General features: G+C 54.7%; 1 protein-coding gene across 3 annotated transcripts in view; it reads left to right on the top strand.

Annotated features, from left to right (window-relative positions):
* LOC120401859 (L-gulonolactone oxidase) overlaps positions 1 to 22,202 on the top strand; it is a 32,112-nt gene extending 9,910 nt beyond the window's left edge. Inside the window, exons 4-12 of one of the 3 annotated variants that reach the window (XM_039532082.1) lie at positions 906 to 1,000; positions 2,968 to 3,058; positions 8,094 to 8,279; positions 14,246 to 14,353; positions 14,981 to 15,057; positions 17,074 to 17,223; positions 19,385 to 19,549; positions 20,632 to 20,722; positions 21,796 to 22,202. In XM_039532082.1, the coding sequence (XP_039388016.1) occupies positions 906 to 1,000; positions 2,968 to 3,058; positions 8,094 to 8,279; positions 14,246 to 14,353; positions 14,981 to 15,057; positions 17,074 to 17,223; positions 19,385 to 19,549; positions 20,632 to 20,722; positions 21,796 to 21,924 (1,092 nt within the window). In that variant the 3' untranslated portion in view covers positions 21,925 to 22,202. The remainder of the gene's footprint in view (positions 1 to 905; positions 1,001 to 2,967; positions 3,059 to 8,093; positions 8,280 to 14,245; positions 14,354 to 14,980; positions 15,058 to 17,073; positions 17,224 to 19,384; positions 19,550 to 20,631; positions 20,723 to 21,795) is intronic. The other 2 variants (XM_039532081.1, XM_039532083.1) reach the window with 2 other exon arrangements.
* Positions 22,203 to 26,294: the final 4,092 nt, after the last annotated feature.

The raw sequence follows: 26,294 nt of genomic DNA, 5'->3' as shown, positions 1-26,294 counted from the left end.
CACGTTCACCTTCTACCAGCAGCATCTTCAGGAAGGGACGGTGTCCCGCGTGGCTCTTGGCCCATTTGTGACCTTGTCCAAGAGCTTATCTTGTTGGGAGATAAAGTGAAGGACATGAGGAGACTTCCCTCCAGGCATTGTCCTCTGGAGGTGCTCCAGAGACCTGCTTCGGGAGGTGAGGGTGATATATAAGGTCTCGAATTCCTATTTCTGGAAATATCAAGAGAGCTGCTTTTTCTCCTGGGGCATCTGGCTGGAAGCAGAAATGCAGGGGCACCCGAGAATAGAACAACAGGGGGAGACAAGACATCTTATCTCAACTTCTGGTCATCTCGAGAGTTTGGCTCCAGTCTTTGTCCAAAGTTCATGTGGGTTCTTGTCCTGTGAAGCGGTTCCAAGACCAGAGTCCCCTCCGTTCACGGAGCTGGCAGAGCGTTAGAGCAAGCTGCCCCTCCCCCCACACACCCAGCCCTCCCCAGACACAGTGTGCTTCAACAGCAAGGACCTCTCTGTAGACACGGGAAGGTGGGTCCACACTCTGCGGCACATTTGAGACTGTCAAGGAACTGGGACCAGCTGTGCTGGTGGGATTTGTGCTGGGGACACTTGTGGTCTAGGACCTGGAATGAGACCCACCCGCTCATAGGCCACCAAGGAGCCATTTTGCAATCGCTGCCCAGCGGGGCCAGGTTCTGACTCGCAGCCCAGGCGTGGAACGCTATGTATCACCTCACCAACCAAAACCCAACCAACCCCCTTGCTTTGGCTTTCGCCTTCCAGTTCTATGCAGCCACCCGGCCAGGGGGTTAATTCTCAGTGCGAACTGTGCCCAGGGGTGGTGGCAAGCAGTGGGGGGCTCCTCTCTAGGGCCCACAATACAAGTCCTCAGAGTTTATCTCTTGCAGGTGGACGAGGAGAAGAGGCAAGTGATGGTGGAAGCGGGAATCCTCCTGTCTGATCTGAACATCGAGCTGAGCAAGTACGGGCTGGCCCTGCCCAAGTAAGTGAGCTGTTTGCTGTGTCAGTGTTATTCAGGACAACCTTAATGCTTCTCTGATCCTTGGACTCCTTCATTGCCCCAAGCCAGGGTCTAGAGCTTGTCTACACAGGGAAATTTCCCGGGATAAGCTAAACTGGAAAAAGGTTCTTATTCCGGAATAAGAGAGTCCACAAGGTAATTATACCAGTAAACTTCCCTGTATAGACAAGACTTTACTTACACACTGTATGGTTCAACAGCATGCCCCAGACAAATGATTTCTCTTCCTTGGCTCCAAACAGGCAATAGATTTCCCTGCTGGGAGTGCAGGACACGGGGAAGAGATTCCCGATAGATGGCTCTTCAGTCTAGGAGATGAAGGCCTAACATGAGCCGAAGGCTGGAAGCTGAAGCCAGACAAATTCAGACTAGAAATCAGGTGCAAGCTTTTAAGAGTGAGGGGCGGGGTCTATAGCGGAAGTCTTTAACTCAAGAGCGGAAGTCTGTTTCTAAAAGATGACCTATAGCTCAACCAGAAGTTATGGACTTGAAGTAAAGTTTAGTGAATCCCTCCTCAAAGCCTTTTAAAAACAGTCACTGCTAGAAAAACACTTAGATTTTTAAAATGGGGAGGCCATGTGGTCATGCCTGATGTGTGAATTTCACTGACACGAGGGGAGAGCGTACTCTTTAATCACTGGGTAACTGAATTGCTTGCTTGCTCAGTCAATTGGAGTTTATGCTGGACTAATTCTGGGCTCCTGGGGACTGACTGAACAGGCCGCTAGCTGGGCTGTGGACAGGGATTCAAAAAGACATGCCTTGGGGTGTGAGCAAAGTGGGTAATTGCAGAAGTAAATGATCCGTTTTGCGTGGTCACCGTGCATTGTGGTAGGGCGCACGTCTGGGGTGCCTGTTTCTGTCCCCATTGTGTACTGACGTATTCACAGCCTGTACTCGCTTGGGCCTGGAAGAGCAAAAGAGTCACGAGTTTATTGTTTATTTGTACTCTTGTACAGGCCCAAGCGAGATCAGGGCACCGTTGTAGAGGCGCTGTAGAGAGGCGTCGTGAGTGACAGTCCCTGTCCCAAAGACCGTACGCTCTGTAATGCTGTCGTTCCTGAGGCATGCCAGGAACAGTCTAGTTATCGCTTAGTCTTGTCTGAGAGCAGGGGACAGGACTAGGTGACCTGTCGAGGTCCTACCTCCAGCATTAGAGATTTGTGCTATGGCTGAATTTTCACCCAGTTTTTCCTCATAGAGGGTGGGAAAATAAATGCAAGTGATCCATTGCAAACCAGTTCCAACCGCTTTCCTCGCTCAGAATTACATCCCAGGTTAAGGCCTCCCCATCACCTGGATTTCCTGTGTCATGCCCGGTAACAGCCAGCAGGCCAGGCAGTCAGTGTGCTGGGGCTGTGGGGCTGTTACCCCCTGCGCTGTCCCAGCCCGCTGCGTTCCAGCTGGGCTCAGCCAGGGAGGCAGCTCCCCGTTAGTGGAGCTGCCCTGCAGGTTACCCCTGTAGCAGGGGATCTCGGATGCTGGCAGGGAAGGTGGCTCAGGGGCACCGGTTCCATTTCAGCTGGTGTCATGTGAACATGCCCCCGCAGTGCCCAGAAGCAGTCAGGGCTTGACCTGCCCCGTGCACAAGCCCCACTTGCCTGGCACTGGGTCCGTGCCGTGGATTTGGGGGACAGGTGGCGTTCCCGGAGATCAGCCCAAGGCCCTGGGAGAGCATCAAAGGGACTGTCTTGAATCAGAGCATCAGGCCCGTGTCTGGATCCCCTGCCCACCAGCCTGTGATCTCAGCACGGTTTGATGCGAAGCAGCGGGTGCGGTACATTGACTTGGCACCTCCTGATCTGGGGCAGCTGGCAATTAACCACCCTTGTTCTGGGTGTCACATTAATTAATATCATCTTGAGAGACACGTCCGGGAACGAGAACCACAACTAACCGCCCGATGCCGTTTCTTTGTCTGCGTGCAGCTTAGGGGCCGTTTCGGAAGTGGCGGCCGCTGGGGTTATTGGAACGGGGACACACAACACGGGCATCAAACACGGCATCCTGCCCACCCAGGTAAGGCCTGGACCCGGTGGAATGAAAACGAGCCCTGTGGAAATAGAGGGAGACCCCTGGGGGGTAGGACGTGCTCAGCTGGGTTGTGACAGACCCCGAGTCGAGTGCCGGCGCTGAATCCGGCAGGGCAGGGCCTTGAACCCGTAACTAGGCCGGGAACGGTTTGCCTGACCCGTTTCAAGTCAGACACAGGGATCTGTTTATCCCCCACTATAAACCAGCTCAGAATTCACTGCTCGGTGGCCAGTTCTTCTGCCCAGGCCCCAGCCTCCGAGGGAGGAAAGTCCCTGAGGCTGAGCTGCCGGGGCGCTGCCCGCAAAGGGGGTCTCTGCTCATGGTGCCCGGAAGATGGCGGATTTTCCCCGTTGTAAAGTGAGCGGATCCCTTCCTCCCCATGGCTGGAATATCACAGCCCCCACCCGTCCTGCCCGCCAGCCCTGCTGCTGCTTTCAGTTCCTCAACAGGGAGAAGTGGGAGGGGTTAATCACAAACACCTCTCAGTTACTGACTGCTCCTCACGCCCCTCAGAGAGAGGAGAGTCGTCGTAGTCATTAACCCTAATCTACAGGAGGGGAAATCAGACCCAGCCAGGCGAAGTGAGGTGCCCCTGGCCACACAAGAAGTGCTGGAAGGCTGGTTCCCACTCCTGCGCTCCGACCACTAGACCACGCTGCCCCCCCCACCCCAGTTAGTCCCTGGCCCCCATGGGGCTGCAGGGAGCACGCTGAGAGGGGGAATTGCTTTCTGCTGGAAGAGCCGCCAGAGCGTACGATGGGCGCGTTACGTGCCTCTCGCCAGTATCGTCACCTGTCTGGATCTGGATCTTAATGGCAGGCTAGTCTGGACAGGATTCCCCTCACTCTCTGCCCACCTGTCTTGGGCCCTGTGTGGTGGTGACCGGCTCTCTGACCTTGGCTCTCCCTGGAGTGTTGAGAACAGCTGACATGCAGACCTGGGACTGAGCACATGGCCCCCTGGATACCATGTCCTGGCCTATCACAGGGGACCTGTGTTTTAACTCTGATCTGCTTCCAGCCAGCACAATGTGCTGCTCTTAGACCATTAGCCTGGCTGCAGATGCCCCACGTTTGCCATCCTCAGGCCAGTCCCATCCTGCATCACCCATCACACACAGCATGTTCACAGAGCCTCTATAGCCTGACGTCAGCCATGAGGATCCAACTCATGAAATGCGCCAGGCAAAGGCACTGTCACTGATCTTTTCTCTCTTATGGGTGCAGAAGGCCCAGAACAGACCATACCCCTTACGGTACCATCTAGCGCAGCAGGGCTTGCCAGCTGCCTGCGGCTTATCCTAGCTGAACTGGATAAAGCCCAGGCCAGTCAGCCGCAGGGAACCACCCTCCATTAGCAGGGAATGAACTCCAGGCCCTAGCGGATCTTTTCCATCACTGACGTCTAGAGCAGCTGGAGGAATGAACTGATGCTGCTGGAACCAGGAAGAGTCAAAGGAGTGAAAATAGCTGTTTCTTTCATCTCTTTTACTGTTCCTCTTTCTCCTTTCCCCTGGCTCCCCAGAGCGCCCCCTCTCGTGGTAGAAAAGTGACAGGACTCAGTTTTACTGAAGATAAAGGGAATGCTCTACTGGGGCTGCTGCTGGACACAGACTGACCCTGTGGTTCTCTGTGGTTCTTTAGCGTCCGCACCCTGTGTTGCCTGGTGTCAGAAAACAGGGTCTCTTTCAGTCCTGGCCTGGACTCGGTAGCCATGGAAGGGACTGCTGACTACATTACACTATCCCTGCTGATCTGTGCTGAGCGACCCACATGGCATCCCCAGGAAACGCTATGCTAAGGATCAGGCACTGCTGATCTGAGACCCAGTCCTGCAAACCCTCTGTGGGACTTCACTGAAAGCAGCAAGAGCCCCTCTGCTTGGGAGGCACCCAGGCTCAGGTCCCTGACTACGACATCATTAATATCTCAGAGCAACGCTGCCACCGTTAGATCCTAGCTGCAGAGTTAGCTCCAGAGCAGACTTGCCCGGCTTTCTTCATGTCTGAGAAATTCATACAGAATCGGGGCATTAAGAAATGACAAATAAGTGCAGTAATAGTGGAGTGGAATGAATGGGGTGCAGGGTGGCTGGGGGCTCGATATACAGCCAAGCAGCTGCTGCCTCTCGAGAACAGACGTCCCCGAGAATTCACAAGCGCCTGTCAAAAATTCCATAAAGTACCTGAAAGGCACATCGTAGCAAGCAACAGTAAATCCGCCTGTTACAATGCAGTGAGCGGCAAGGCAAGCCTACCCGGTGAATTAGTGCAACCACAGGACCGGGCTCCCGCCTGCTGGGGGTAGGTTGGCTGAGGTTCACCCGTGCCCAGGGTACCAGGAATTTGAGCCTGGGAGATATTTATTTCAGTGCTTATATGGCCCTAACTGCCATAATTATCTGACTGCCAAATTTCAAGTCCCCGCTCCTAAGCATGGGGGTGCTAGAGCTTTTCAAAGAAAAGCTCACTAGAATGTTTTAACCTGGGCAAAGCAAGTTATTTTCCCTAGTCTCAGTCTTGAAAATGGCTGAACAGTTCTGACTGAAATTTTCCAAAAAAATTCACCCTGCAGCAGCATGTCAAATTTCCACCCAATGGGATGAAGTTTGGCACAGCAACTGAAAACAGGGTCTTATAATGGGAAGTGTTGAGCAACCTGAATTACTGGCCATGCTACTCGACCACCTATAACAGGGGTCCCCAACACGGTGCCCGTGGGGGCAGCTAAATGGGCCCGCGTCCTGACCCCCGGTGGAGCACCCGCCGAAATGCTGCCGAATTTCAGTGGCATTTCGGCGGGGACGCCTCTCGATGACGCCGCTTGCCGCTGACAAAATGCCACAGAAATTTGGCGGCATTTCGGCGTGTGCTCCACCGCCCCCGTGGTCCTTCATCTGGCGCCCACCAGACGAAGAGGTTGGGGACCACTGACCTATAATATTATAGTATCTCTGAGCTCCTTACAAAACAGTGCTTCCAGGGCTAGATCACAGCTGCAGAGTTAGATACAGAGCGGCTCAAATGGTTCGTTGTGCATAAGGAAAGGCTCTGTGTCCCAAGGCCAAGCCACTAAGAAAATAAGAGTTGCTGGACTGGGTCAGAGCATGGTCCATCTTGCCCAGTATCCTGTCTCTGACAGTGGCTCGTACCAGTGCTCCATGGGGAATGGACAGAACAGGGTGACCCTAAACCTCTGACTGCCAGAAGCTGGGTCTGGACGACAGGGGATGGATCACTTGATAAATTGCCCTGTTCTTTTCATTCCCTTTGAAGCACCTGGCATTGGCCACTGAACAGCGCAAGTTGCAGTACAGATCCCTGGGTGACCTCACTGGTCACCTCCCTCCATTGTGAGCTCCAGTGAGCTCCGGTCCACCTGCAGTCTGTCTGTGTAAGAGCTATGGGCTCTATAAAGTGGACGAGGACAACTTGAGCAGCAGGTATATTCCGGGCACGTGGGCGGACGTCCTGGAGCAATAGATCTTGGGTTCTGTAGCTTTCTAGATGATCAGCCGGTCTCTTTCAGGGATTTTCCTTTAGCTCAGTATTACAGTACAAACCTCTTTGAGCCCACGATACCTTGTTGTGACTAGTAAATCTCCCCCTCATGCACCTATTTTGTACCCTCCACTCTTCTTTTGAACACCACAAATCCCCCACAAAAAATCCCCCGTCCAGAGCCAGTCACAAGGGTTTCACTCATATTGCCACACGGTGACGCTTTTGCACCAGCAGGCTTGGAAATCAGATGTCGTTTTCCTGCAGGCAGGCAGGTGGCAGAGTGTGGACATAAACAGCAGAAGGAGAGAGGACAGACGTGGTGCTTATGCTTTTAATTTGGAAATGCAGGTCCAAAATCAACTTGGCAACACTATCTGCTGGAGAAAGGCCCCTTTCATGTTCTGTCAGGGGGAAATTCACCCACAAGGCCTAGACCAGGGGTCGGCAACCTGCGGCACGCACGCCAAACATGGCACGCGGCCGATTCTGAGCGGCACGCAGCCGCCTGCCGCAGTCCTGGCCCCCAGCCCCACTCAGCCCCCCCGCCCACCGCTCTCCCCTGCCGGGGCAGGAGGCAGAAGCTTGGTTCTGCAGCAACCAAGCTTCCCTCTCCCCCACTCAGCGCTGGGGTGGCAGGGGGGGTGGGTGGGGGGAGAGAGCCCAGGGCGGGGGGGAGCCCAGGGCTGGGGCGGGGGGCAGTCAAAAATTTTTTTGCTTGGGGCGGCAAAAAACCTAGAGCCGGCCCTGCCCCCATGTGTTGTCTTAGGAAGACGTGGTGCCAGGTACCAGGAGAGGCGAGTCCATCCCAGGGTCCCAGCCAGGCATGGAGGGCAGAGAGCACTGGGCAGGGAGGGCAGGGGAGGGGAGGGTCGGTCAGTCACTCCTCCCCCCGCCCCCCCGTGAGAGAGGTGTATGGGAGTGTGTGTATGTCACCTCTCCCCGTGTGACCCCTAAAGCCCTAATGATAAGAGCGTAAATAAACAGAATCCAACTCCGCAGTATTTCTTTTTAATGGGGCTCAGTCACACGGATGTTAATGTGAACGTTTGTACTGCATGTTTGATTGCCATTCAACTCACTTGAATACCAGGTGCCCCCTATGCAGCACAGGGAAATACGGTCACCCTCCTCAAAGGGCTCCCAACTCCCACTGACTGCAGTGATGGGATTTGAGGGTTTGGGCCCAGGAGCCTCAGGCATGAACCGCCTCCCCCCTTCATTGGCGCCGGACACCTTGCAAGCACCGATCAGAGGGAATAGCCCTGCCCCAGAGAGCTTCCGATCACAGTATGAGACAAGAGGCAGCCGATAGGTGTAGACGGAGGGGGGAGCGCAAGGGAACTCAAAGAGATGCTTGGGCAGCACGCCAGCTGCCTGGCGGCTGTCGAGGGGAGGGGAGGCGTGGCGGCTATAGCAAAGGCTGGGGTGGCTCCATAGCCCTGCCAGCCATTCCCCACGGGGCGATCCTCGCTCAGCCTCTGTGGCTGGGAACGCCACGTCATTGTCTCCCCCCGACAGGTGGTGGCGCTCACGCTGCTGACGGCTTCGGGGGAGATCCTGGAGTGCTCTGAGTCCATCAACGCCGAAATCTTCCAGGCCGCTCGGCTGCATCTCGGCTGCCTGGGCGTGGTCCTGACCATCACCTTCCAGTGCGTGCCGGAGTTCTACCTGCTGGAGACCACCTTCCCCTCCACCCTCCAGGAGGTACCGTAATGTCCACAATAGAAGCGGGAGGACAAAATGATAGGCCCTCTCTTAAGCGGCCTTCATGGTAGGTGAAATGCCGTGCGTGGTGAGACAAGCTCTTCTGGCCCAGGTTGCACGGGGAGCAACTGCAGTCAGTTAAGTAATATCCCCCACTTTCACTACACCCCCCCCCATGCATTTATGATGCAACCCAGCATGGGAACAGATTTATCTTTAAAAATGGGAGACTTTCACGCCGACGATTGAGTGACCAATGGGGAGTCTCATTTCTCTGGAAATGGAGTTTTAATTTCCCAAGTGGGTGCACGGGGGTAAGGCAATGCCAGGTCTGCAGCAGCCGGTGTTTGCAGGCATGTGCACCTGGCACTCAGCACCTGCCCTGCACAGGGTCCAGCCCACAGTTTGTTCCGAAATCTGCTGGGTCCATCTGGGGCAGAGTTGCAAGGAAGGCGTGTCTGGAAGAGGCAATGATTGTGTTATGGGGCGAGGTGGTTATGGGATTGTTTTCCTGGTGCTTTTGCACCATGCAATGCTATAGGGTTCTCTCCACTCAGCAGCCAAGGAAACTGTCCACAGGGCTTAAGCCATCAGGGTCTCTCCTGAAGACAGGCCATGTTAGCGGGTGAGTTCTATTGTCACAACATGGGCGTGAGACAGTGGGTCTCACAGCGTGTCATGGGTAATCCTGCTCTGCAGGGTCTGCTTCCAGATGCAACGGGGGTGGCTCAGGATCAATGGAGACTGCTCATTAGAGTTGCCAGGCAGCTGTGCATCGTTAGTACTGTGCTTATATCTCTGTGCACTCTGGTGGGTGGCACCAGAAAAGTGCCTTGGCCGTGCAGATGCTGCAGCACAATGTCACTCTCTGAATCCAGGATACCACATACACCACTTCTTCCAGAGAGCCCATGGGACTGACTGCAGAGCTCACCTGCCAGATCTCAGGCAAAGGAAGTGGCACTCCAATCTCAGGAGTGAATTTGGGAAAGATCACTGGGAATTGTTTAAGAAAACTCTGCTAGATATCTCAAAAGCCACAACTGAGGAAGGAGACCATACTGGTTAAAAATCAGCCTGGTTTGTGGGAGAGGTGAAAGCAGTGATAAGTTATATAGGAACCAAATGGAAGAAAGGTGAAGCTGATGGCAATGAATGTAAATAAGAAGCTAAGAAATGTTGAAAATGGATCACGGAAGCAAAGGGACTCCAGGAGAAATTGATGGTAAAGGACAATAGAAAGGAGGTTTAGAACATATTAGGAACAAAAGGAATCCTGACAGTGGTATCAGACCATTAATAGATGGAAATAAGATGTCAAGTATCGGAGGGGTAGCCGTGTTAGTCTGGATCTGTAAAAGCAGCAAAGAATCCTGTGGCACCTTATAGACTAACAGACGTTTTGCAGCATGAGCTTTCGTGGGTGAATACCCACTTCTTGCATCCGAAGAAGTGGGTATTCACCCACGAAAGCTCATGCTGCAAAACGTCTGTTAGTCTATAAGGTGCCACAGGATTCTTTGCTGGAAATAAGATGATTATCAATAGTAATACAGAAAAGGCAGTAAATATTTCTGTTCTGTATCTGGGGGGGAAATTATGATGTTGTCATAGCTAAGGCTACGTTTTAGTCATGGGTATTTTTAGTAAAAGTCATGGACAGGTCATGGGCCGTAAACAAAAATTCACGGCCTGTGGCCTGTCCACGACTTGTACTATACCCCTGACTAAACCTTGAGCGTGTTGTGGGTGCTGGGGGAATCTGTGACCTCCATGAAAAACTCACAGCCTTAGTCATAGCATATGGTGATTCTCTTTCCATTCCACTGGTATCTTTGGAGGATGTTATATAGCAGCTACTGAAGTTAGAGATTGTTAAATCAGCAGCTCTAGATAACTTGCAAGAGTTGTAAAAGAGCTGGCTGAGGAGCTCTCTGGACAGAGAGTTGATTTCAATACGTCCAGGACTGCTGGGACAGTTCCAGTAGACTGGAAGAAAGCTAAAGATCTGCCAGTATTTAAGCAGGGTGAACAGGAGATGACCTGGGTAACTGTACGCTGTCATTATAACATCGATTCTGGGCAAGATAATGGAATGGCTGTTACGGGACTCAATTAATAAAGAATTAAAGGAGGGTAATGTAATTAATGCCAATCAACATGGCTTTATGGAAAATGGATCCTGTCAAACTAAGTTGATATCGTTTCTTTTTTTGGAGATTTCAAGTTTGGTTGATAAAGGGAATAATGTGAATGTAAAATGTTGATGTCCCCCCTTGATCTCCTCTTTTCCAACGTGAATGTACCTAGTTCCTTCAGCCTGTGCTCATATGGTTTACATTCCACCCCTTGGATCATTTTTGTTGTTCGTCTCTGGATCCTTTCCAGTGTCTCTCCATCCTTTCTATACATTGGGGACCAAAATTGGACCCAGTTTTCCAGCTGAGGCCTGACCAGCGCCGAGTAGAGCGGTACTATCACCGCCCGTGACTTGCATGTTATGCCTGTTAATGCAACCTAAAATTGCATTTGCTTTTTTCCCCACTCTATTCCCAAATAGCCGGGCTATGGCCTGCATCAGTATCTATGCAAGAACGAGGTATTCGTATCTGAACAGCTCACAGCCTCCCTGTGAGGTAAGGCAGGGCTTTCCAATGGTATTTAAGTGCCTAACTGCCTTGGAAGATCTGGGCCCAAGTGACGTGCCTACGGTCTCAGAAAGTCTGTGGCAAAGCAAGGAATTGAATCCAGGTCTCCCAAGTCCCAGGCTAACTCCCTGTCTTGATAGAAACGCCCTCCCTCATCTTGCTGAGGTCACATAACTTCCCATTGCCTCAGTTTCCCTGTCTGTGGAATGGGGAGAACACCAGGCTCTCAGGATTAATCGGTGAGTGTGTGAAGATGAAAATCACCATCTCAATATCAATACCCATATCGACCCTGTGGGCTTTTTGCCCATGCCCTGTAGTTCCCCCATTTCCAGAGCCCCGCGGGGCTTTCCCGTCGGTTGACCCAGTGAGGTGGAAGAGAATAGCAAGAGAGCAGGTGCTTTTAAGAGGAGTACAGGGGCTGCTCGGAGAGAATTCATGGTTCGGTCGGACCCGCCTGCTTTCTCACGTCCTGCTCTGGCCTCAGGTTTCTCTTTAGCCCCAGCTACCCTGATGACACTCTGGGCCTTTGGTTACACCCCCGGGGTGGGGTACATTGGCTGTGTGCAGCTTTCCATCACAGCTCCGTTACTCTGCTAAGACGAGCTGCTCCCAGGGGGAGGGGGCTGCTTGGCAGCCAGGCAGTGCCTCCCCGCACCTCCCGGAGATGGAGCACACAGCCAAACAGCTACAGACACGGGGCTGACGCCAACTGGATCTCCAATCAGCAGAGCCCTGGTATCGAGGGAACCATGGCCATTTGCACCAGCTGAGGATGTGACCCTGGGTGTTAAGGCCCCCCCCGCACCTAGCGAGTCTTGTCCACCCACGTGAAACTAAGTAGCTTTAGGCCTGACCAGTACATGGATGGGAGACCTGTCAGACGTGGTAGGTGGTGATGAGCAGTGTTGTGCTGCTGTCTGTCAGATGGGATCTGAGGGCCATGGCCATGGCCCTGGCCAATGGGGATCACAGATGGTCCCAGGCTTGAGGAGCATTTTATGGGTGGGGGGTTGGATTTGCAGGGGCATGGGGGAAATGCATCTCCTGTTATTGGCAGGGCCGGAGGTGCTGACATGGGGGGGGGGCAGCTCTCTACTCCAGCAGCCCCCGATAGCAGCCAGCTGTCTCCCACACCCCACCCTGCCACAACATGACCGCTGAGCATGCTCACTGCTTCATCTGTCACCACAGCCCTGCCCCCCTCCCCCCCAGCCATCAACAACCCTCCCCTTAAGTTCCTCCCCCTTCGGCCCTCTCAGCTCCACTGCAGTTGCTCTCCCCACACCTCCCATGGCTTCCTGCCCACCCTCCTCCCCAGCCTCTGGGCTGCTGTGGTCATGGCCAGTCACACTGTCTTCAGAAGCGTGCCCTGCCTTGGCTTCCCCGGCTCGTTCCCAGGTCCAGCCTCTCAGGTTTGAGTCCAAGCCCCCTTCTGTCCACACACAAATCAGGCTGACTCTGGTCAGCAAATACTCACGACTCAGACCCTAGGACCGTGCTGGGGGTTGGGTCAGAGCCTGTCCAGCTGAGATTCTGCTCCAAGCCCTGTCACTTTGTGGTGTGGACGCAGTCCAAGCACAGGTCCGAGCCGGAAGGTCAGTGTGGGACCCATTAGCAGGGCTGAGACCTGGGTCCAGCAGCTGGTAACCCAAGTTTACTATGTAGTTTGGATGCTGAAGTGCAGGCTTGGAAACACCCAGTCTCCAAGCCTGGTTTGCCATGCAGTGTAGACGCACCCTTTATGTGTGACCTGAATAACCTATTGATACCAACGGGCTCAATTTTCTTATTGGTCGGACACCAGAGAACTCAGGCGTGGTCTATACATACAATATTATAGGGGCTAATTTAGCTACAACGCGTCAGGAAAAAGATCTTGGAGTCATCGTAGATAGTTCTCTGAAGATGTCCACAGAGTGTGCAGTGGCAGTCAAAAAAGTGAACAAGATGTTAGGAATCATTAAAAAAGGAGATAGAGAATAAGACAGAGAATATATTATTGCCCTTATATAAATCCATTGTACGCCCACATCTCGAATACTGCGTACAGATGTGGTCTCCTCACCTCAAAAAAGATATTCTAGCACTAGAAAAGGTTCAGAGAAGGGCAACTAAAATGATCAGGGGGTTGGAGAGGGTCCCATATGAGGAAAGATTAAAGAGGCTAGGACTCTTCAGCTTGGAAAAGAGGAGACTAAGGAGGGGATATGATAGAGGTATATAAAACCATGAGTGATGTGGAGAAAGTGGATAAGGAAAAGTTATTTACTTGTTCCCATAATACAAGAACTAACAAATGAAATTAATGGGCAGCAGGTTTAAACAAATAAAAGGAAGTTCTTCACGTAGCACAGAGTCAACCTGTGGAACTCCTTGCCTGAGGAGGTTGTGAAGGCTAGGACTATAACAGTGTTTAAAAGGGAACTAGATAAATTCATGGTGGTGAAGTCCATAAATGGCTATTAGCCAGGATGGGTAGCCTCTGTTTGTCAGAGGATGGAGATGGATGGCAGGAGAGAGATCACTTGATCATTGCCTGTTAGGTTCACTCCCTCTGGGGCACCTGGCATTGGCCATTGTCGGCAGACAGGACAGCGGGCTGGATGGACCCTTGGTCTGACCCAGTGTGGCCGTTCTTATATCTACATGAGGAAATTAGGACAGTGTAATCATGTCGCTCGGGGCGGGGGGGGGAAAACCCTGAGCAATGCAGCTAAACCAACCCAACCCGCAGTGTAGACAGCACGAGGCCCCCCAACAGCGCCCCCACGCAGCTCCCACGGAAGGGGGACTAGAAGTTCCTTTGCACGGTGACCCTTGTAACAATGGTCTGGTCCGTCCTGGCTGCACAGATTGGTCCTATAGCCCCGTGGCCAGGTGGCTGCAGACCAGGCTAGCCTTCGCTCTGATCACAGGCACCCTGGTGGGGCTCTGAGCTCCCCAGGGCGTGGGCCTGGGGGGCGGGGCGGGGCTGCTATTTAATATAGTTATTATCTCCATCACAAAGTGCCCTTGCATCTGGCTTCCCCACCCGCACCCCACAACTGCCAGGCCCTTGGTTTGTCCCAAGTGCTGAGCTCTGAGCACCAGGACAAGATACCCACCATCAGGGAGCGGTTCCCCAGGGCCAGTGAAGCAGCTCTTGGCTGTCTGCTGCCTCTAACATATGGGCTAATGTGCCACTGCCCTCTACGGGATGCAATCGGAACTGCTCGACTGTGTGCCATAGACCCCAGACTATAACCAACAACTGGAGATTCTCCTTTAGCCTATATTCTTTCTCTTCCCACTGCATTCTTTCTCTGCCCCACACAGGTGCTCGACAACCTTGACAGCCACCTGCGGCGATCGGAATATTTCCGCTTCCTGTGGTTCCCCCACAGCGAGAACGTCAGCGTCATCTATCAGGATCATACCAACAAGGTACAGCCTGTCCCACTGCAGCCCTGATCCTGCCTTCCACCCTGCCCCAGGGTGGGGCGAGGAAGGACACACGCACGGGCAGCAATGAAAAAGCAGATCAGGCACTGTTTGAGATACAATGTCAGACCCCAGCGTTGAGGAAACCACCATGCCAGAGGGCACCAGTCATGCCTCAGGGACAGCCAGGCTCAGGGCCTTCTGCTAGTCTCCTCTCCCGGGGCTGGGATCTCCTCCCCTTTGACAGACTGAAGAGGGCCCTTTCCGGCCAATGCTTGGGTTGGAGTCTCCCAATGTCCTTGAAGAAATGGGGTGATGAGTCAGTGGCATTCCAAGCCGCTCCCATTGGAGGTGCTGTGCTATCGGGGGTGCCCTCCTATGGCCAAGAGGGGTGACTGAACCCCGTATCTCCTGTACCCAAGACTCCATGATGCCTTGCACAAAAGTATGACCCCAAACTCCTGGCCAGATTTGAGCGGGGGCAGTTTTGTTTTGCCACCTTCATTCCCTAGCATCCGTTTTCCGCTCCCTGCTGTCAGTGTGAATGTCCTGGAGAGAGAGACAAAGGGCTGCCAGTCTCCTCCTGCCAGGGGAAATCTCTGATCAGAGCCTTCATGTGGTACCTTTCAGCCTCCTTCATCCTCTGCCAACTGGTTTTGGGACTATGCCGCCGGATACTATCTGCTGGAGTTTCTGCTCTGGATCAGGTAGGGATGGATTCTTGTAGTGTTTTGGTGTGGCACCCTGTTGTGGGGATGGCTGTTAAGGAGTCCACTTGGGGATATGCTGACGCAGCACGCCAGGCTGCTGGGGATTTACGCTTGTTCCCTGCATCCACAGAATAAATCTAGGACTAGGAGAGGAGGCAACCAGCTGTTCCACCTGAATTAGGTCAGGGCACCTGATCTGGGGTTGAAGGAACTTGACTTAGAGTGTGGAACTGCCTGGGTTTTAGTCCTGGCTCTGCTGCTGACCTCAGAAGTCACCCCCTCCACACACACACACACATACACTTTTTGTGCCTCAGTTTCCCCACCCTGCAGGGAGCTGAGAACGTCAGGGCCGGAAAGATGATGGTTGAATTCAGGGGAGGGAGGATGGCTGGGACTGGCCTGGCAAGGATGGAAAGTGTAACATGATATAAAATCACCACCAGGCGATAATAAACTCTCCAGACACCCATTGTCAGAGCAAGGGGGAACCTTCCCTTACTTCCTTGCTACATCCCTGCATATCCATTCCCAGAGGTGCAGAAAGCCCTGGGACTGTTGTTAAAAACAAAAACACTCAGCGGTGTGTGTCAGTGATTCTCTACTGTTGAGGGTGATTCTCCCTCAGCTTAGCCGGGCAAGAGGGGTTATGCTTTAGGAGGAGGAGGATCTGAGTTCTAGTCCTGCTGTTACCACAAAGTGCCAAGTAACTAGCGTACATCACATGGCAATAGCCCCAAACTCCCCCGGTAGCTGCAGCTTCAGGCAGTCCCTGTTGCAAGGAGCTTGAGATCAAAACCAATCAGATGTAAGTGGTACATAGTGGAGGTGGAGGGAACTGGTTTATGGCAGAGGAGTGTTCAGAGGTTGCACAGAAGTGAGTTTTTTCTCTGTTCTGGCTGAGCTAGAGCAGATCTGTTAGCAAGAGACACCCAGGCCTGAGTTAAAGACTCTGTGTGATGGAGAATCCACCATGTCCCTGGGTGAGCTGCCCCAGTGATTAATTACCTTCGCAGTTTAGCCTGACTTTCTCTCGCTTCAGCTCCCAGCCGTTCTGCCTTGATCTACCTTTGGCTAGATTAAAAGAGCCCTACTCCGTGAAATCTCCTCCTCTGTAGGCACTAGGGGGGTTAGGACCCCTCTAGGGCACTGTCACTGCAGCCTGTCTGGAAGACCCACAAAAACGCTGAGGCCGGCATGTTGTGACAGAGCGAGCTCATGGAGTTGCTCCTTTAGCACACCTGGTAGCAGGTCTGTAATCTGGATCTAAAGGTCCCAAGTTCAAACCCCAGTATTGAGGGATTGTTAATATAAGAACCAGAGCTTGAGGGGACTGAGAAGAAGTTCGAAAAGCCCCACCATGTAAAGAAATAACCTCTGCCCTGCAATGCTTTAAAAAAATGATTATGAAATAACGCAAAGGGCATGGGACAGCGTTTTCAGCATGATGTGCGGTGATGTAAATCCCCTTCCAAGCCCCAGCCCTGTCTGACTGTGCTCCGTGGTGCAGTGACATGGGGTGTGGGGCTTTGGCCAGTAAGGGGGCATGCAGTGGCATTGCCCTGATTCTAAGGGACGCGGTGTGTCCGAGCGAGCTTTGGCCTCTCTGGCTCCCAGCAGTGCTCCGAGGCTGACGTCTCGGCTGGGGTGCAAGGGGGTGCAGCGCCTCAGGCTTGGGGTGTGACGGCAATGACTGAACAGTGCACTAGAGGCAGCTCAACCTCCTTCCTACCGCCCCAATTGGCCTGCAGGTCCCCTTGGCCTCACAGACCCTGAGCCAGCCCTGGCCTCCCTTTGCCCCCTAAAGGGGACCCAGATAACCCCTTCCCCTCCTTACAACCTCAGGGGGCAGCTGGTCGAGTGGTGCCTCCCATTGGGAACTACTGAGGGTCTGGCTTGGCCGTCAGACCCACCCACCTCTTTGGGGAGCCTTGGCCCCTCGTCAGCTGCGGATCTGACACGTGGTCTGTGTGGTTCTGCCCCGGCCCTGATCTCTCCCTGTCTCCCCTGCAGCACGTTCCTGCCCAGCCTGGTGTGCTGGATCAATCGCTTCTTCTTCTGGCTCCTCTTCAAGGGCAAGGTGGAGCACGTCGACCTCAGCTACAAGATCTTCAACTACGAGTGCCGCTTCAGACAGCACGTCCAGGACTGGGCTATCCCCATGTAAGCGGCTCTGCGGAACCCCCCGCCACACCCAGGCCGTGCAAGGGGCTGTACGGGGACTGCTGGCCGTGCAATGCAGCTCTGCACCCGTTCATGGCCCAGGCCTGCGCGTGTATGCTAGCGGGAGAGGAGAGATTGCACGGTGCCTCTTTCCTTCCTGCTTCCCAGTCCCACTCAGGCAGGAGCCAGGCTCGGGAAAGCTCCTTCCAGTGGTAGGGATTGACTCATCTGCTCAGCGACCGCTGGATGCGCCCAGAGCACCTGGATGTCCAGGCTGGGGGGTGTGCGAGACAGCCAGGCTCTGGGGTAGTCAGCAATCCCTTCCAGGATGGCTGGGCCCAGGACAGGACTTATGGGGCACCACTGTGCTGTGATCCTGGCAGCAGAGACCCCCTCCTCCCCACATGACTGAGCAAGGTGTTAGCCCAGCACGGCTTAGGGGTATGTGGGGGCAGGGCTGGGATGCAGAGACCCACAGAATTTAGGCCCAGATCCTAACTCCCTGTGGCTTAACGCCCACTGAGGCCAATGGGAGTTAGGTGCCTAATACCCTTGGAGGGCGTGGGCCGGGGTTACTCCTCGAAGCGGGTTATTGCTTTCACACTCTGGTTTTGTTCCACTTTGGGACCAATCAGCCGATTCCCACCCACGTGGGTAACCCAGCCGCCGGTGCACTGGGACCCAATCCGGTTCCTCCATTGGCAGGTTCCTCTCAAACAGACACAGAAGGGTGAATTCGTCGCCTCTTCAGAGCACACCGGGCACGAGGCGGTGAAACGCAGGGCCCGGCCGCTGGGGTTAAACCCCAGTGTGTGTGTGTATGGGGCGGGGGGGATTTCTCCAAACACATGCGCAGAAACTCAGAGCAGCATCGCTTCCCTGTTAGCCTGAGGGGCCGTCCTGCAGGGACCAGCTCCACTGGTGGCGACAGGCTGGAAGGTGGTTCTGGTCCCGGCTTAGCTCGCAGTATCTTCTCTTTGGGAACGACTCCGTAAATAAATCGCTCACAAAAAGGAGGGATTTTAATGCCAGCTAGAGCCAAGTGTGGTGCAGGCAGCTGTGAAAGCTTCCCCCCCTCGGCTCTGCCAGCGTGCCACAGCCCCCCAGCTATTCCAGCCCTGCTCCCCGCAGCTCTGCCAGCGCGCCGCAGCCCCCCAGCTATTCCAGCCCTGCTCCCCGCAGCTCTGCCAGCGCGCCGCAGCCCCCCAGCTATTCCAGCCCTGCTCCCCCCAGCTCTGCCAGCGCCGCAGCCCCCAGCTATTCCAGCCCTGCCCCCACAGCTCTGCCAGCGCGCAGCCCCCAGCTATTCCAGCCCTGCCCCTCGGCTCTGCCAGCGCCGCAGCCCCCAGCTATTCCAGCCCTGCCCCCCTCAGCTATGCCAGCGCGCCGCAGCCCCCCAGCTATTCGATCCCTGCTACCCGCAGCTCTGCCAGCGCGCCGCAGCCCCCAGCTATTCCAGCCCTGCTCCCGCAGCTCTGCCAGCGCCGCAGCCCCCAGCTATTCTCAGCCCTGGGCACCCCTCGGCTCTGCCAGCGCGCCGCAGCCCCCCAGCTATTCCAGCCCTGCTCCCTGCAGCGCTGCCACCGCGCCGCAGCCCCCCAGCTATTCCAGCCCTGCCCCCCCCACCTCTGCCAATGCCCCTCAATCCCGACCCAGCCCCCTGCTATCTCAGCCCTGGGCACCCCACACACAGCTCTGCTGATCCCCTCAGTCCCAACCCGCAGCCCCCTGCTAGCCCAGCCCTGGGCTCCCACCCACAGCTCTGCCGGTGCCCCCTGCTATTCCAGCTCTGGGCACCCCACACCTCTGCCGACGCCCCTCAATCCCAACCCGCAGCCCCCTGCTATCCCAGCCCTGGGCTCCCACCCCCACACCTCTGCCAATGCCCCTCAATCCTCACCCACAACCCCCTGCTATCCCAGCTCTGGGCTCCCACCCACGCCTCTGTCGGTGCCCCCCTGCTATCCCAGCTCTGGGCACCCCACACAGCTCTGCTGGTGCCCCTCAATCCCGACCCGCAGCCCCTGCCCTTCCAGCGCTAGGGGGAGTTGTGGTCAGGCTCAGAACTCGCCCCGCTGTGGGGAAGGGCGGTTTGAGGCCCAGCAGCGAGATGGTGGCTCCAGTGCTAACGTGCGCTCTGGGGCGGTTTGCGCCTGGGCAGTGAGAAGACGAAGGAGGCCCTGCTGGAGCTGAAGGCCGTGCTGGAGAACACCCCCAAAGTGGTGGCACACTACCCAGTGGAGGTGCGCTTTGCTCGGGGGGACGACATCTTGCTGAGTCCCTGTTTCCAGAGAGACAGCTGCTACATGAACATCATCATGTACAGGTAAAGCGGGGGCTGGGCCGGGAGGAACGGGGCTCTGGCTCTGGCAGGGCCGGGGGCTGCTGCACAAGCCAGAGTTAACCTGGACATTGGAAGCTGGTGTTACCAGACGTCGACGGCTCGGCCGATCCAGATCTCACTGCTCGTGCTCCGCTCCGAGTTGGTGGGCGGCAACCCCAGAGTTTTCTTCCCCTGCTGCACGGGGGCAGAAAAACTGTCCAGTGGCTTGAGAGTCCTGACGTATGTTCCCAGCTATGGGACCTTGGGCCAGTCAGGTCGCCTCCCCGTGCCTCAGTTTCCCCACATGTCACATGGGGATTACAACACGGGCTGGTTCATGGGGATTTTAAGGGTTGAGTTGATTATTGACTCCCAGCTGGTTGGTTTGATCCTGAACACGAGATTAAAAGAGCTGTCGGGTCCTGTCCCCCTGGGAATTCTTATTGTTACTTGTTGTTAATTGTTCGTATTGTGGGGATGTCTAGGGGCCCCATCATGGACCAGGACCCCGTTGTGCTGGACAAACACAGACCCGAAAATGGTCCTCAGCCTGTTCCCCAGGGCTGTGTCCCGAGCGATGGGTCTCCAGCCCTTTCCCCGGGGGACACTGCACAGCAGAGATCCACCATCTCCCTCCCGGCACGCTTTTCCTGCCATTCAGCCCAAGTGCCCTTGGCTCAGTTTTAACCCAGGCTTAGGAGGCAGAGCACGTCTCTGGCCCATCTGGTCTGAGCTGGAGCAGAGTCTCCCATGGGCCCTACCCAGCGGGGGTTAGTCCTCGAGCTCCCGTGGCAGCGGCTGCTGCTTCTAGCGCTGACAGTGCCGGGTTCACACCCCACTGCTGGCCCGAATTGGGCTGGCCGCAGAACTCAGACTCCAGTAGGTCCCACGAGCATCCCCCAGTGGGGGAAATCCATGACCTCTGTGAAGGCGAGGGTAGCTCTGTCTCCCCCCAGTGGCCAGTCCGTGTAAGAGGCGAATGAGTCTGTGTCACGTACCCCCTTGGTCATTTTAATGCCAAAGAAATCCTCTGGGAAGGGGGATGGAGGCAGCTGCTAGCCACTGACTCTGCCCTGTGCCCTCAGGCCCTACGGGAAGGACGTGCCCCGGCTGGACTACTGGCTCGCCTACGAGAGCATCATGAAGAAGGCTGGGGGGCGACCGCACTGGGCAAAGGTACCGCTGCAGCCTGGCCCGTGGGCTCAGGGAGGAATCAGAGCCCAGCTCTTTAACCCTGTGAACTAGACACTGTGACCCACACTCCAGGTTCTGTGGGTAATGAGGAGGGTGGAGTGGGGCCTGCCTGGATCTCACTGAGGCAGAGTCGTGATCTGGCTCAGCTGGGAACCCTCTGGCCTGCCCTCTCTGACACGCCCCATCTCCACTGCTGTGGGTTCCTGGCCCCCTTGCTCACTTCCTGGGCAGGGGTGGGGTGGCATGAATCGGACGGGGGGCAGGGAAAGGCCTCCTTAGATTCAAGGACGGGTGGTAGGCGAGGGTCCTCCTGGGGCAATGGGGCCGGGGAGAGATGGGGGAAGGGGTGGCATGGCTCAGCTTTGAGTCTAGACCTCATGGATGAGCAAATTGGTCCCTTCAGACTTAGAGGGTCTGTCTACACTGCACATGGAGCCCGGGCTCTGGTTCAGGTTTGAGACCAAGTCTCTCTTCCGTCCACACACCAATCACTCTGAGTCAGGCCAGCAAGCACTCACAGCCTGGGCCCTAGGACCCTGCTAGGGGGTCGGTCAGAGCCCAGGTCCTGCTGTGAGTTGGGTCCAACCCCTGTCATTGTGCTGTGGGCCTGAGTCAGAAGGTCTGTGTTGTGCAGTGTGGATGCATTAGCATGACTGGAAGACCCAGGCCCAGCAATTGCGAGTCCAGGTTTACCATGCAGTGTGGACTCCCAAGGCTGGGCTTGGAAAGGAGCCGCAGACCTGGCTTTACAAAACAGGGGATGTCCCTAAAGGTGTTTGAGGCAGGGGGGTTTCAGGGCAGGTTTCACTGTATGTGATAGTTCTGGACAACCCTGGACATCACAGACCTTCCGTCTGTAAGAACCACACCACCCTGGGCTGCTCCTGTCCCGATGGAGCCAGCCTGTCCTGCTTGTAAAGCCTCTGGGGTCGGGACTCTGTTGTTGTGTACGCGCCTGTGGAGCTCTCCAGACGAGCACACGGAGAGCTCAGTTCTGCCGCTGCTGTTCAGTGTTCGTGGGCAGAGGGTTCACTCACACGGTCGCTCTCTCGTAGGCTCACACCTGTACCCGGAAGGACTTTGAGAAGATGTATCCCGGCTTCCGGAAGTTCTGCACCATCCGGGAGGAGCTGGATCCCACCGGCATGTTCCTGAACACGTACCTGGAGAAGGTGTTTTATTGAGGGAGGACGGGATGCTGGAGCAGAGAAATGAAGCTCGCCAACCCATCTCCCTTGCTCTGTCCTTTAGAGGTGGGCAGTGCTCCTTGTGAGACCTGCTCCTTCCATGATGTCCCCCAGATTAGAACCCAGCCATTATCTCTGGGCTTCCAGCACATCCCGTCTCCAGCTCTTCGGCTGGAAGCTCTTGTGTCAGGGACTGTCCACGTTTAATGTCCTGTACAGCTCCGAACGCATTGTCAGAGAGAACACATCAATAAAGAACCATCAGTGAATGGAAACAGTCTGTAGGCTCTGTGCTGTCGGATCATGTGCTGATTCAGGGGGGCTTTGCCAGGTGCCACTCCTGGAGAAAGTGCTGGTCAGGGTGTTATCTGCATGCCAGGAGTTCTGTGGATTCTGGCCTGGCTTTGAAAGGAGACAGATTTAGCTCCATTATACAGGCGGCTGGTTCTGGTATCTCAGAGCCTGGCGTCCCCAGAGTCCAGGGTGTTCGGATCCAGACCCATCTCTAAGGACAAGGTGACAGGTTCACGCGTCAGGAGAAAATGGCCAGCGCTGGGGAGAGCGAGTGTGATCGTGAGTGTGTTGAAGCACAGGACCCAGAGATCTAGGGTCTATTCCCAGCTTTGGCACAGACCGTCTGTGTGGCTTTGGGCAAGTGGCTTCATCTGTCTGTTCCCTAGCTGCAAAATTCCTTCCCCACCTCCCCAAGGGTCTGGGAGGCTCAGATCACTACTGGCTGGGTAGCAATTACAAAGCCGAGGTGCTGGGAGATGCAGAGTCTTAAGCATTGGGGGGGGAAATGGTGGGTGCACATTTTTTCTCTGCATCTTATGGCAGGGATTCCTGTACCCCCTAAGGCTCTGCCACCGATCTGTGAGCCTCTCACCAGTCTATGAATGCAGCTTTCTAACAGTAAACTGGCAAGGGGCACCCAAAGCTGGCAGAGGCTGGTCCATAGCAATTTAAACCACAAACCATAAGATAACTCACTGATATTGTAATGAACTGTCATGTGTGTGTTACTACTGCCCTCTGCTGGATGGATTGAGAACTGCCATACTGTGTGTCACAGGCCCTATAGTGTAAATATTTAAGGGAGATTCTCCCTCTGAGCAGACTGGTCTGGTCTCTTGGAGAAGGAGGATCTGAAATGTCAGTGTGAAATTCTGAGTGTCTGTGCAGTGCAGCATGGTGACAGTCCTGACGTCCAGGCTAGCAGTGGATTTGTTAACAAGAGCTATTTTCCCCTCCCAGATGTAAAAGCTAATTGGGAAGGTGCAGTGCATGAAAACAGGATGAGAGCCCAAGCAAGTTAGCAGTAATGCCGGTGCTGCTGCTGTATAGTCAGGCAATCAGCCTGAGATCGGGCTGCTTCTCAGAGTCTGCTCTTGGGTGGCAGCACTTTGCAAGAGGAATCTCAGAGAGTAACAGCAGGAGAAGCCAGCAAAGGCACCCTGTCCAGAGAGTGGGTGGCACCGCTTCTTTGCGGTCAGAATCTCGCCACGGAGTCTCATATTGCAGGCTTCTTCAGTAACGACACGGGGAATTTCTGTTCAGGAACAGCCTTGATGGGGTGATGCAGAATCTGCCTCCGAACTGCAGTGATTTGCTAGGTACCTGCTCATCGAGAGAGCTGCAGGCACTTTACCAGGGTGGCTGAGTGCCACTGTCCTCAGACTAGGTAGGGAAACTGAGGCACAGAACTTTGACATGACTTGCCCCAGGTTACACAGTGACCCAGCAGCAGAGCTGGGAACAGACCCATGTCTCCAGAGTGCCAGCCCAGTGCCCTTTCCACTAGACCGCACTGCTTCTGTAGAGGAACGAACATTCAGCCTTGCTTTGCCAGGGGGACTATCACCTGTCACTGGCCTGGATGGGAGGGGGAATGTGGAGAGCCTAACGCCTCATGAGAGGGTGGGAGGAACTGGAGGTGGGATTTTAAATATCTCATTTTTATTGGGGTCTCTCTTTATTGTCCTAAGAGGTGCTAATGCAGCACGACGACCAGTGTCAGGGGATCCGAGTTTCTCTGTTGTAATCAAAGTCTTTGTTTGCTCAGCTATGACAGTGACTAATCCGCTTCCCCAGCACAAGCGTTACTGTGTGAGCTAAAGGAGTCGCGCCTTTCGCTGGCAGATCTATCAGGCTGTTATCCTCTTTTGTGGACCAGCCACTAGAGGAAGAGCCAACTGAGCCAGTGGGATCCATTTATTCGCAGGAGAAAGCAGTGCTGCCCACAGCCATATGCACGTTAAACACGGGGTGTATCCCGGAGCGGGGGCAAAAGGGGCGGGTTGTTCCAGGCCCCCTGGCTGAGAGGCTCCCCAAACCCAAGTGGCATTGCAATGTGGCGTTGCAGCCTGGCACACAGGGATGCAGTGCCACTCTCTGAAATCTGGCCTGGCAGTGACCCTTGAAGTGAGAGCGGCTCAGCTGTACACGCCATGAGAAAAGCTTGGGGGGTGGAGGCACCCTGGAAGGCTCACAGTGGGGGCTCTGAACGCTGCTGGCTTTTGATTTCATTGCTCTTTTCTGAACTGCCTCATTCTTTTCTTCCCACTGTCAATTTTTATTTCCTTCATACCTCTCTGACGTCCAGAACTTCCATCCCCATTTCATCCTCACTCATAATCTGTTCACTGGGATTGATCTTTAAGGCTCAGCCTTTCTCCTCCTTTCTCTGCCGTCTGTGCATTTAATGATTGTTTATCTGACCTGATCACACAATTATTTTCCTCCGCTTTCCTGCTGTGAATTGAGAGTAACGCTCTGTATCGAGCTAAACCAGGTGCTGCAGCACGTGGGTACGTTCAAAGCACCTCCACGGAGAATCGTGTCGGAAAGGATGATGCAGTTAGCATTGAAATGCCACTGGCAGCTGGCCCGGATCAGAGGTAAGAGAATCCCATGGATTTCATGCCGTGCTATTTCTTTACCATCACGCAGCAAAGAATAGAGCGGAAGCGGCCGTGCACAGAGCAGGAGCTGCAATACACCTGCTGTCTGATGAGGCTTTCTCGGAAAATACAACAGGGACTAGAACAAGGTCAGAATGCGGCATCACAATGATTTTCCTCCTGCAGGAGGCTTGGGGTTACAGAATAACATTTACCCTCCTGTGCAGGTGGGTTTTAAAGCTCTAGGGTGGAAGCTGAGTAGCCTGCAGCAGCTGTTCCTTTGCACCAGAGACGGGCCAGATCCTGGCATTCAAAAGCTGGTGGATCATTAAGATTGAACCATCTCCTGCTCCCTCAGAGTTTGGGTCTAAATGCTGTGAACTGCTTGATCTGGATCCAACTCCAGGTGCTTGTGTAAGGTTCCTGCATAGCCCTTCTGTTCCCATGGGATCAGCACACCTGGCAATCTGCACTGTGTTTATTCTCTCACCACCCCAGGGAGGCTGGGATCTCCATGGTACAGAAGGGAACTGAGGCCCAGACACTCAGTGACCTGTCCAAGCACACACAGCACCTGTGGTAGAAGAGGGACTTGAACCCAGGTCTCCCCTGCACCCTCTGCTAGAGCTCTTCCCACTGCACCATCCTTCCTGCAAGGAGCCCGTTGACCTCTGCAGTGGTGCATGTGTAACCAGCTGTTCCGTGTTACAGCCCATGTGTCAGGCTCCCACTCCTAGCAAGGGATGGGGTTCCTTTAGCTCCAGCAGTGAGGCACATGCTCTTGGTTCACGCCGTAGGCATGACCGAAATGCCAGGCATTATACCCACGCTCCTGGATTCTAGGGAAGAGGGGTGGTTATGTATCAGTCAGTCCCAACCCCCTCTGATCAGTCCAGATGCTGGCACAGCCGGAGGCTCCATCAGCTTCATCCTTTTCTTTCCCTGTTAGTTTTCCATTCCCTAGTCAGGGTGTTTCATAGGCAGAGGGAAGATTCCTTGTCAAGTGTATTTACTTCCTGACGTGGGGCTGCCTGGCTCTTGGCCAGCACTGGGCTGCATTCCTTAGCAATGCGTGTGCAGCATGCCACATACACACTCTGCTCTTAGGGACTGGGGCGGGCCAATGTGGGTAGTTATCTGCCCCGGCCATAAGTATCACGAGACGCTGAAGGGCCAATTGGATCCACTCAAGGCTAAGGCAGAACTGGCAGATTTGCAGCACAGTGTTTTTTCTGGGACTTCCCCTGGGGGGACTCCTGGATACCCAGGTTCTTCAGACAGGGCACATGAGATCAAGCACATGGAGCCTGGAAATAAAGCAGAGGGCAGCTTCCTTTAGCCTGGTCTCCCCTTCTGGTACAGGGCAGGATACGGTGATCACTTCTCGTGCTAAAGCCTCTCTCCTGGCAGACAGAACCAAAGTTGGTTGCAGTTGCTGGGTACAGAAGTGGGAGGAGAACTGGCCAT

Source organism: Mauremys reevesii, linkage group 3, assembly GCF_016161935.1.
Source record: "Mauremys reevesii isolate NIE-2019 linkage group 3, ASM1616193v1, whole genome shotgun sequence".
In the NCBI taxonomy this organism is placed as follows: Eukaryota; Metazoa; Chordata; order Testudines; family Geoemydidae; genus Mauremys; species Mauremys reevesii.
Note: the sequence above shows the minus strand (reverse complement) of the source record. Positions and strands in the feature narration are given on the sequence as shown.